The 12,833-nt window shown below is 32.3% G+C and overlaps 1 protein-coding gene across 1 annotated transcript; it reads left to right on the top strand.

Moving 5' to 3' along the window:
• The first annotated feature begins 11,922 nt into the window (after positions 1 to 11,922).
• LOC133305897 (dirigent protein 22-like) lies at positions 11,923 to 12,705 on the top strand. Its single transcript, XM_061506149.1, has one exon. The coding sequence runs from the start codon at positions 11,930 to 11,932 to the stop codon at positions 12,536 to 12,538; it is 609 nt and encodes a 202-aa protein (XP_061362133.1). The 5' UTR covers positions 11,923 to 11,929; the 3' UTR covers positions 12,539 to 12,705.
• Positions 12,706 to 12,833: the final 128 nt, after the last annotated feature.

Here is a 12,833-nt window from a genome sequence, read left to right as displayed (position 1 = left end):
TGGCTCAGATGAACATTGCTTTTTGAGTTGAACCAAAAATCTTTTACCACCATTCAAAATAAGAGACCCATTTCTACATATTATTCTACACTTCTGGAAAAATTTTCGGAGATGAGATTTATCACTACACCAATTCTCAAGCTGACTCTGTTGAAGGTATGGTTCAGTTACACTCTACTATGGCTCGATATAGGGTTCATATTTTCCTTCGAGAATCAGACCCTGGATTTGATCAAGTTCGTGGTGAAATCTTGCGTAAGGAGGCGAAGCTTGAGTTGGAGAGCACATATGCATTTGTCCGCAAGGAGCAACAACAAAGGCAAACAATGAGAGGCCTTTGGGACATTCTAGAAAACTCAGCAATTGTTAGATGATCAATCTCGGCAGGATTCTTCATCTAACAGCAGCAAGCCCTACAAGAATAATAATCATGGTAAGCCAAATAATCTTGTTTGCTCCCATTGAGGTGAAATAGGACATACCAAAGAATGATGTTATGAAATTGTTGGCTATCCTGAATAGTGGAATTTAACCGAGCGCCCTAGAGAGAAACTCCCTAGTAAAGCAATTACCACTACCTCTGATGCAAGCCCCCTGCAGCCCACTATCAATGTTGCTTGCTCAAGTACTGTTGGTAAAACTCTTTATTTTCTCTGCATGTTTTAGAGATGATATTTGGATATTTGGCATTGGAGTTTCTTATCATAGGATAACTCTAGTCAGTTGCATTGTTTTTCCCCTTTGTCCCAGTCATTTATTTCTACTGCTAATGGTAGTACCTCTTCTATCACTGGTAAAGAATCTCTTATCATGTCTGAGCATCTTCATTTGACTTCTGTTTTGGTTGTCCATTCCCTTGAATATAACTTATTTTCCATAGGATAACTTACTAATACCTTAAACTATAACATCACCTTTTGACCTTTATTTTGTGTGTTCCAGGACATTTCCACCCGAAAGACTCTTGGCCATAGTGTTAAGCGAGACAAAATTCATTATATGGAGGTTACTGGAAATAGACAAAAGAAATGGGACAAGCCAATCATGCTAGTAGTCAAGATAAGGCTCGGGAAATAATTTGGCTTTGACATAGAAGACTAGGACATCTTTCTTTTGCTTATATGAAAAAATTACATCCAAAATTATTTTCTATTTTGAATAGTGTTGATTTCCATTGTAATACATGTAAATTGACCAAAATCATATATTTTCTATTTTTCTAGTAGTAATAAAAGTTCAATTCCTTTTGAAGTTGTTCACTCGGATGTTTAGGAACCGATTACAGTCCTTTCTCTAGTTAAAACTCAATATTTTGTCACATTTATACAAATGTACTCGAATGGCATAGGTCACTTTGTTGCATAAGAAAAGCGATGTATTTACAACCTTCCAAACCTTTCACCTAATGGTAGCAACTCAAATTCAATATCGGATCCAAATTTTACAGTTTGATAATAGGATTGAATATAAAGATAAATCTTTTTCACATTTCTTGAATCACCATGGGATTAGACTTCTGACCTCTTGTACTTATACACTATAGCAAAATGGTTTGGTCGAAAAGAAGAATAAACAACTTATGGAGTTTGAATCACCAGGGGATTCAACATTTGTTATCCTTATCTGATTAATCGTATCCCTTCTAATGTTCTCAACTTTGTGGCTCTGCAACAGAAGTTTGAATCACTACTTTTAGTTCCCCATATTCCTAATCTTGAGCCTCGTGTGTTAGGTTACATGAATGGTTTATGTTCATATTCCTAAAGCACTACGTGACAAATTGGATCTATGTGCTAAAAGGTGTGTGTTTGTTGGTTTCTCTGATGTTCAAAAAGTATACCGCTGTTATAATCCCCAACAACAAAAATTATATATCACTCTAGATGTCTCTTTTGGGAAATTTGAACCTTATTATTCAAGGGGAGTTTCTAGGTCTCCTCTTCGAGGGGAGAGTTGTTATGATGAGCAAGACTTATTAGCCAACTTGAATGGAGAAGGAACTGAGGTAACACATACAGGTGTGTAGAAAGCTGAAATCATGCTATATGACTCACTAATAACTGTAGAAATACCTTTTTTAACACCAAAAACTGAAGGATCTCTTCGGGACCACCATAACCCAATAGAGATAATTTCTAATCCTACTCCTCTTAATGAAAATATCTCTCAGAATGTCATTGTGTTTCCTGATATTCCTACTAAAACCATGATTGATTCTGGTGACATAACTCTTAAAAGATCACATAGGATTAATAAGGGTGTCCCAAATAAGCTGTATAACCTGACCCAATACTAAAGCTAAATATCCTATTAGTAACTATGTGTCTAATCACAGGTTGTCAGAGTCATATGCTCTTATTGTTGATCAATTATCCATTATATTTGTCCCTAGTAATGTGTAAAATGCATTGGAGGATCCAAATTGGAAGAAGGAAATGAATGATGAAATCTTGCAAAGGAACTCTACTTGGGAACTCGTGCCCTTACCAGAGGGAAAAAGAACCATTGGATGTAGGTGTGTCTGTTTACTATAAAGCTAAAGGCAGATGGAAGCATTGATAGGTACAAAGCTAGATTGGTGGCAAAGGGTACATGCAAAAGGTACATGCAAAGATATGGAGTAGACTACCAAGAAACCTTTGCACCAATCGCTAAACTCAATATAATCCGGATAATTATGTTTATAGTTGCAAATAGAGATTGGTCACTATGACAATTTGATATACAAAATGCATTCCTAAATGGAAATCTCGAAGAGGTTTAATAGAGATAACACTAGTAACAACGATCTTTGAGTGAGAATAAAGTTTGTAACCTGAAGAAAGCCTTATACGGACTTAAACTATCCCTTATAGTATGATTTAGGAGATTTTCTTAAGTAGTACGAAGATGCAAATATAAACAAAGTAATGTTGACCACACCTTGTTCATTAAGCACAAAGTAGGAAGAGTGACTGTATTGATTGTCTATGTAGATGACATGGTCTTGACAGGAGATAACATAAATGAGATGAAACTTTTACAAAAGCAACTAGCAAGTGAATTTGAAATGAAAGACTTGGGAGACTTGAAATACTTCTTGCGAATTGAGATAACAAGATCAAAACAAGGTATTTTTCTTTCACAAAGAAAATATGTACTATATCTCCTTATTGAGACTAGAATGCTCACGTGTAAGCCAACAAAAACACTAATTGATATGAATCATATGCTTGGAATATTTCCAGATCAAAAGCTAGCAAACATTGGTCAGTACCAAATGTTGGTTGGAAGACTGATATACATGTCACATACAAGGCCAAATATTGGCATATGCTGTAAGTGTCTTAAGTCGCTTTACGCACAAACCAAGCATATATCATATGAGTGCAGTGTACCAAATTTTGAGGTATTTAAAGGGTGCCCCTAACCGAGGATTATTGTTCTCAAACAACAAGGTAGTTCACATCAAGCTATTTCACCTTCGTGGAAGGTAATTTAGTTACTTGAAAAAGAAAGAAACAAAAAAGTAGTAGCAAGATTAAGTGCAGAACCTGAATTTCGGGGTATGGCTGAATGAGTTCATGAGCTAATGTGGGTCAAAAGCGTATTAAAAGACTTGAGAATTTTCTATGACAAACCAATGAATCTCCACAGTGATAACAAGAATGCCATTAAAATAACAAATAATCTTATACAACATGATCGAACCAGACATTTAGAAATTGACCGACATTTTATAAAGGAGAAGCTAGATCAAAATATTATATAATTGCCATTAAGTCTAAAGATCTATTAGCTGATATACTTACTAAAGCTATTTTCGAAAGAGTTTTTCATGATGGAATTGACAAGTTGGACATGATTGACATCTATACTTCAACTTGAGGGGAAATGTCGAGTTGTATATTTTATTATAAATGGAAATATTTAATTTCTAATTTGATTGACCAATTTATGTAGCAATTAAAGGGGCTCTATTACATGGAGAGATTGTAAGCATTATGTGGAGAGATTTTAGGAATTTCAATTTCCTGATTATTTGTAATTTTCTTTCTTGATTTATGGATGTTTTATAACCTCTAAACTTTGTATATAATGACCTCTTTTAAGGTAGAAGAAATACAGATAAATTATTATTCTACAAATTTCACTTTTAAAAGTGATAAATTTTATCGATGAGAAAATTAAAGGGGTAATTTGCAATAATTTCATAATTTTTATACATGTACTTATTTATTTATTTTATACATGTATTTTATTATAATCTCAATTGTCAATTTTCCAATCAAATAATATAACTTTATAATTTTTCCTTTAGAGTGCACCCTCCACTTTATATGAACCAAATCATCAATTTAATTAAGTATGAAAAAAATGCATTGCCAAAAATCCATGTGCATAAAGATATTAGGGTTAAAGCTTGTAGGGGTCATTTTCTTGGATCTAAATACTTCTAATAACATGTATTCAATCCTACAACAATAATTTCATTTTTGAGTTTTCCGGTAAAATTATATCACGATATTTTACTCGATAAATTTCACTATTCATCATTTTCTCCAAAAAGTGTTTATACACTCCAAATTTTGTTCTGAATCCAATTTCATCATTAATTTCATCAAATAAAGTCTAATTTTAACATTTCACAAGTTAAGGTTGTTTACCTGTCAATTTACCATTTTGCCCCTGGCGGGTATTTTGACCTAAGACTCTGGATTTTCACTAATTAAATCCTACAACCCACAATTTAACTCTTAATAATATATTTCAATTATGCGAAGTGTTATAGTGTGGGATAAAGATAAATAAATTATAGAAAAATTTGTTGGCAAATTAATTAATTACACCAAATTATAGAAAAAAGTGGAAGTATCCCTTCGTTTCATATGTAAACTATCTACTACCTATCATACATTCTAATCCTATAATTATGCTGACAACTAAGTTTATTCAATGCAGAATGTTAACACAACTAGCTAATTATACTGACAACTATTTCTATTCTAATAATTATGTATACATTAAATGTAGAATATTTCCAAAATAGTGTTTGTTGTTGGACAAATGACTTCAATACTCAAGAGGAGGTTAATTGAGTTTTATAAAATCTTTTTGGAAAGTGTCTCCTTTGATGTTTTAAAGAATATTTTTCAAATTAAATAATTTAACAAGGAATATTCTGTGTGTATGTACTAGTGTATAATCAATAAATATAAGCTAGTGAATAATTAAACACAATCTAAAAATGCAATTTCAAGATAAAAGTAAAGAGTTCAAGGTTAAGCAAATTGCAAACTATATGTATCGTGGTTCGGTCACTACCACTGTGACCTACGTCCAGACTGAAGATGCTCGATCAATCTTTTTCACTATTATAAAGCTTCAAGGGTGCTTGATAAACCACTGTAATCTTCCAAGACTTTGGGCTCTTAGTGCCTTACAACTTTCAATCCAAATTTGCTTAGAAATTTGGTAACCTCTCAATTACAAAGGGTTCATTCACCTCGCAATTCAAGAAATCAAATAGAGGTGTTTAACAATCTCTAAGTACTCTTAAAGTACAGATTATACAAGTTGAAGAACTAATAGATGTATAGCTTTAAATCAAAGTTGAGCTCAAGAATATGTATGATCAAAGTGTGTAATCAATGAGCAATAATGAGTTAGAAGGAGTAATAATGATTCAATAATTGATGTATGTTGGTCCAACATTGATTATTGTAGCAACAAGTATATATAGTGGCATCTCCAACAAAAACTAGCCGTTTATAACCGTTAATCACCTTTCTGGAAAGTGTTTACCGGAGTAAATATTGAGCCTTCCCCGAGTAAATTGTTCTTCAAGGTTTACCCGAGTAAATCCCATGTTTTTCCCGAGTAAATAATTTTCTCGAGTAAATATCATGGTTTCCCCTAGTAAACTAGCACATGTTACAAAAAAGAACGTGTAACTCACTTCCTTTCAATTCCTAACCAATTTTAACATACTGGATATATGTAATTGGATTTGAAAAAAGTGTTTGTGGGTTCAAAACACTTGAAGGAAGTCTCTATCCAATTTTTGAGGGATCAAACCATGAAAACGTGCTTTCTTTATTTATGTAATGTCAAAATTGCATTTCCTTTAATTCAAAGATGATTCCAATTTTGTGAGCACATCTTAGGGGTGTTCATCAATCGATCCAAATCGCAATGACCAAACTAAAAAATGGATAACCGAATTAACCGAAAACTAAAAAAAATTGCAAAGTTTAATTTGGATTGGATCGATTTTTGGTTTGGTTGGTGAAAATGGATCCAATCTAAATTGATCTAATAATTCCTCAACCTTACCCTCTACCTACTTTGGCCTTTCCTTACTCATAGCCCAAAAATCATATAGCAAAATTCTAAACTCAAGACCCATTAATCCACCATGTTGGAGAAAATAGGTTGTGCTTGATCTATGTTATGTTTTTCTTTTGGGTAAGATACATCATATATTTTTATTGTATGGATTATTGTTGTAGAACATCTCCTTTATAGGATGAAAATTTGGGTTACTCTGCATCTCAAGCCACCACATAGTAAATTTTTGGTTGGAGATAAAAGATGATAATTCAACTTTTTGTTATACTATATTGAAAATTAGATGATCATTTATTGTTTATAAAAAAAAAAGATTATCATTTATTGATACTTCTAGATTGCACAATAATCATCATACAAACTTTACAGAGCCGATACATACAAAAGATATATTATTTGCACAATAATCATCATACAAATATTAGGCTTTTCAAACAATCGAAAATCAGTCCAATCCAACACAATAAAATTGGATTGGATTAGATTGAATTTGAAAAAAATCCAAACAGAATGGATGATTACATGATCAATCCGAAGGAATTGGATCAAATGATTTTTTATTCCAAAATCGATCCAATCCAGACCGCGAACACCCGTAACACATATAATTGGACTATGTAGATGTGTTTGTGTGCTCAGATCATGTTAAGGACCTTCCAATGTAATTTTGACCTATTGAACTAAGGTTTTTACGCATTTTTTGATTATGCAATAATCTGAATGACTTAAGCTCATGCAATGCTATATACTATACACCTTTACATTTATGTTCTAAGTCCTATGTATATATTTTTTTAATTATGAAATGTTTAATAGGCTTAAACAGGCTAACAGGCCTAGACCAAAATTTTTATTTTTTAAATATAGGTCAGACTAGACTTGTAATTTGGGTCTACACAGGCTAATAGGCTAGGCTAGATCTAAATTTTTTTTACACAAACGTGGTCTATTTAAGTCAAAATTTAGCCTAACTTAGCATATTTACTCTCACAGTTATAACTATGTACTACAGGTAGAACATAGTTATAATATTAAAGTTGTACTTTTTTTACTTTTTTCATATCAACAGACAGCTTCTGAATAGAGAAAAAATATAACTTTAATATTATAATTATATACTACTCGTAGTACATTATTATAACTACTAAAATGACACAAATTTGTGAAAAGACAAAAAAAATTCCCTCGGTAATTTGCGCTAACGAATTATGACATTGCTTGTTATGAATTTAGGTGTTGTTTGGTTAACGGTGCAAGCCAAGTTTCCTATGCAAATGTAACATGGATTTCAGAAAATCAATGTTTGGTTGAATAGATTCAATCAAAAAGGCCATCTATCCAATTTGCCTTGCTTTTCAATTTTCTCATGAATATCCATCTATCGACACTGTTCAGAAAGATTTTCATTCGGTGGTTTTTTGCACAAAGATGGGTAAACCACTGTTTTTGTTATTTTTGCACACCCATTATACCCTCTGAGAAGAATAGAGAGATGATTCAAAATGGAAGATATCGACAACACCCAATTCAACAGCAGAGCATGGAATACTAACCCCTGTAAAAGCAAGGTTCACAAGATAGGAAATAAACTGTCCACCAGTTATCATGAGCACATTTGTGCTCACTAATGACCCCCTTATTTCAGATGGCGATGCTTCTGCAATATACACAGGAGCAGTAACAGAAGCTATGCCGACACCCAAACCGACCAAAAGACGTCCCACTATGAGAACATAAGGATCCGGTGCAGCAGCCATGAGAATCGCTCCGAGAGCAAAGATCACATCAGCTAAGAGGGTGGCCTTCTTTCGTCCATAAGCATCGTTAATCCAACCACCCACTGCTGCTCCAACAATTGCACCAGCAATTGCCATGTTGACAATTGTTTCCTGGAAACTCAAGAGTGATTAGACTGATCCAATGAGAAAGAATAAGTAAACACTACCCTATTCTATTCAAGTGAGGGTTATTTTGGTAACTTCCAACCTTCTTTCCCATCTAAATTTTACTTGGATCCAAACATAACCATTATAAATTCACTTAATTTTTCCGGTAAATGTTTTTCCAACCAAACAACTTTTTTTACATTTTCCTATCTAACTCACTTTCCAACCATTTCCCTATCAATTATATTTACCTAGTATTTACAAAATTTCTCCTCAACCAAACGCCCCCTTAAAGCTTTATGGTTTGGTTACCAAAAAAAAAAAAAAAAAAAGCTTTATGGTTTAAAATTAGAGAGAAATTAATTCTATTTTTTTTTTAAGTTTCCATATAAGTTTCCATATTAAGCATTTTGGTCCCGGATTTGTCAATTTTGTTTAGCTAGAGTTTTACTCAAATTCAACTTGCTTGTATAAATATAGATATACATACATACCGATATGTATATAATCAACAGCCAAGGAATTTTCCGTGATGAACACGATTGGAATTATTAAGCCAATTTTTTGTAACCGCTAAATTTCCTACTGAGTATTTATACTCACCATTTTCCTTTTACTTATGATTTCAGATTCGTCCAAGAGAAAACGTGACCACCAAAATAATATTGTTATTAATAATATTGTTATTTGTTAGAATTGAAATGGAAGACTAAAATACCAATTCAACTTGGATTGGAATGATAAAAGTCCTAATAGGGATAACACAATAGTTATAAAATGACCTAGATACAGGTAGAATTAACTGATTATCAATTAATTAAAACTAATTACATGTGCATCTATAGTTAATTATATGACTTAGCTAATTAACTAATCAATTTAACCAAACTTAACCACCACGTAGTACTGTTATTTTATCTTTTATGTTTCCTTGAAAATATGAATATTGCAATAACAGTTCAAAATGGCTTATGGAGTCACGATACGTCTTTGATTAATAGCATCACTTGCAATTGGAAACGTTATTAATTAGATTTCACTAATTTTAAAGTTGTTCTAATTTTTTTTTTCTAGAAAAACTAGTTATTAACGATAGAAATTTAGAGATGACAAAGCGAGCTGCCTGTCCCGCCCCGCCCCGCCTTTGAAGGTGGGCTAGAAATCTCAGCCCGCTCCGCCCTGTTTGGGCGGGCGGGACGGGCTGTTTGCCAAGCCCGTGACATTTTACACTAGAAATTAAAAAAAAAAATCAGCTCAGGCGGGCTTGGCGGGCAGCAGATTTGAAAAACTCAGCCCGCCCCGCTCCGTTTGGCGGGCGGGGCGGGTCGGCCCAGCGGGCTGAGCCCATTTTGCCAACTCTAGGCAGAATAGAAACTATACTGAAATCTATATAAGCTTATACCAAGTCTCTCATATTATCAGCTTAGGATTCGAGTACTCATAACCAGAAAATTTTATTTATATCTGCACATTTAGTGGTGTGTTGCCCCCCAAATTTTTTTTAAAACAAAGTTTTAAATACATTAAAAAATAAAAGAATATAGACAAGAAGGGTTTATATCCTCATGTTACATAAACTAAATTTTTTGTCATGTTAAGAAAAAAATAAGACCAATTTATTGAATAATGTGCCCTCTCACTTTCTTTAATATTAATTTGTTTTTTTCTTAATATGATAAAAAATTTAATTTATATAACATGAGGGATATAATCTCCAAACAAGAAAAGAAAAGAAAATTTTAATTTAACATAAAAAAATAGTAATCAACTGAATGATATAAAAACACTAAAACATAAGCAGTGTACCTTCTTGTACATCTACTAAAATTACTCCTTATATTTTTAATTAATTAAAAAATGTATCTCTTCTTTACTCAAAAAAAAAATGTATCTTCAAATTTATGTCTGCACTTGTCCACATTAGTTTGCCGCTGCTCATAATGAAGTCATAACACATAAATTACTCACTCCCAAGGAAAGCAAAACACTATATATAATGTCCTTTTGAGGCATTAAAATGATTAAAACTGATTTATGAAGTTATGGAAGATTAAGAGAGCAATGATTAAAGAACTTTAGGTTTTGGAAGGTAGGTATGAGTGACTTTTAGCTTCGAATCAAATTAAGCATTTTAAGAAATCTCATGCATGTGTGTTGATGTATCCTACATATAAGTCTTAGCGTCACATAAAAACACGACTATGGAGTACTGTTTAAACTCGAATTGGTCATCGACTTTGTTGAGGTACCGAATTAATGGATCATTGGTTCAGCCAATAAATTATTGGTTGAACTGCTTGAACTAGTTTAATACGTACAATCTTCAATCTATACTAAAAATTCTAAAGAAACAATTATAATATAACTTAATATAATTTAATAATTTATATTATGTTCATTATTTATTTAATTATATTTTGTTAAATTTTTTAAATAAACTTTAAATAGATAAATTATATATATATATATATATATATATATAGGGCACCCTAGCCCCTCATGGGTTCGCCCTTGATTAGAATGAATTATTATTGTAAATGATAAATTTTATAAATACAAATTTAAAATAAGGATAAAATTGTAAAATATATGAGGAGTCAAAAAAAAGCTGACATAAATCTTTATATATATGGCTTATAGGGGGAAGTAGCCCACCCTAGCCCCTCATGGGTTCAACCTTGATTAGAATGAATTATTATAGTAAATGATAAATTTTATAAATACAAATTTAGAATAAGAATAAAACTGTAAAATATATGAGGAGTCAAAAAAGCTGACATAAATCTTTAAAAAAAGTTATTCTTGTGAGCTTTTAGCTTTTTTCTTCATTACAAAAAATAGCTCTTTTTATAATAAGTGCTTTTATAAAAATTTGTTTGGCTTATCTGCTTATAAGGAAAAGAGAAGCTAAAAAAAGATATTCCAAACAGGCACCATAAATAAGCTTATAAACCTTAAATAATAATAATTATTCATGAGCCTAAGCTCAAAACTATTGAAAAAGTGAAATAAAATCGAGGTCCATAAGACCATAACAATACCAAACTTCCATGGTGTCAGTTGGTGCTGCCCCTACATCCTACCGAGGCTGCTTCCCTACCCAGTGACAAACCCTAGAATTTTTATGATGGAAGACAAAAATTAAAGATCAATAAATATTATCAAGACTAATAGGAGGGATTAGTTATTATAAATATTTTTTAGGGAGGGGTTAACTATTAGGATTAATAGTCTATTATTATTAAAAAAATATCATTTTATATATATAATAAGGGAATAAAGTATATTGTTTACCTAAAAAAAATAAAGTAAAATTACTTTAGAAAATATTCTCTAATGTTCAATGAAATGATATTATTCTGGGGTTGAAAAATTAAAAAATTAGAATGATAAAAATTATTATAACATGGAATAAATTAAAATTACGAATACACCATAATTTTCACGTTAAAATAATGTCATTTCAGTAAATAATAGACAAATTTTATAAAATAATATTAGAAAAAATGAACCGATATGATAATAATAAAAGCCAAAGTTTTGGGACAAGAATTGTCATCTAATTGTGAAGTATGAACCACACTGAACAATTATGCCAACCGCTAATAATATTTTGGTTCCCTGCCATGTTAAATGTTAAATTGGTGTCATTATAAGTAGTTGTGTTTCCATTTCCAAAATCCAATACCTTCTCTCCACACCTCATTTTGGTTATGGCTGATCAACATAGGAACTTCCTCCATCACCAGCAACCAACCATGTTTACTCAATTCCTCTTCCTCTTCCTCTCATGCACTACCTTTATATCAATCACAGCATATGAAAGTGATGATTTTATGCGTCCACTAGACCACAAAATGTTGGGTTTGGACAAGCAAGAAAAGCTAAGCCATTTCAAGTTCTATTGGCATGATATAGTGAGTGGAAGAAACCCTTCTTCTGTTTTGGTTGTTCCACCACCATTGAACTCAACAACAGGCTTTGGTTTCGTGAACATGATTGAGAACCCTTTGACCCTGGGACCCCAATTGAGCTCAAAATTGGTGGGGAAAGCTCAGGGGTTCTTTGCTTCTACATCACAGAGTGAGATGGATTTGCTCATGGTTATGAATTTTGCCATCGTGGAAGGGAAGTATAATGGAAGTACCATCACTATTTTTGGGAGGAACCCGATCTTCAACAAGGTTAGGGAGATGCCTGTGATTGGTGGTAGTGGGCTTTTTCGTTTTGCTAGGGGTTATGCTCAACTTAGAACTCATTGGTTCTCACCAAAAACAAAGGATTCTATAGTTGAGTACAATGTTTATGTTTTGCACTATTGATGAATGAAGATGCATGCTATATACTATATATATATACAGGAGACTTATCTTGCTTTTATTTATTTTGGTTTGTTTGTTTCTTATTTTCCTCTTTTGAGGCCATAGGAAGCATTCACTCTCTTATGATGTTCTGGTCTTGAGAAAAGAGATGTTAAAAACCACCTTTATCTCTCTCTCTCTTTAACTCTTATTTGTATGCGGTATGTTGTGGTTGATATGAAAAATTGAATAATATATAAAATAATTTATTCTACTCTCTGTTCTTTGCCATTGAAAATAATTTATCAGGGCAATT

The sequence above is a fragment of the Gastrolobium bilobum genome, unplaced genomic scaffold, assembly GCF_033153095.1.
Source record: "Gastrolobium bilobum isolate Gb01-03AN ecotype WA unplaced genomic scaffold, APGP_CSIRO_Gbil_v1 utg12810, whole genome shotgun sequence".
In the NCBI taxonomy this organism is placed as follows: domain Eukaryota; kingdom Viridiplantae; phylum Streptophyta; class Magnoliopsida; order Fabales; family Fabaceae; genus Gastrolobium; species Gastrolobium bilobum.
Note: the sequence above shows the minus strand (reverse complement) of the source record. Positions and strands in the feature narration are given on the sequence as shown.

Bases quoted from the DNA above. Each gene is read 5' to 3' on its own strand.
- LOC133305897 (XM_061506149.1), top strand. From the start codon at position 11,930: ATGGCTGATCAACATAGGAACTTCCTCCATCACCAGCAACCAACCATG.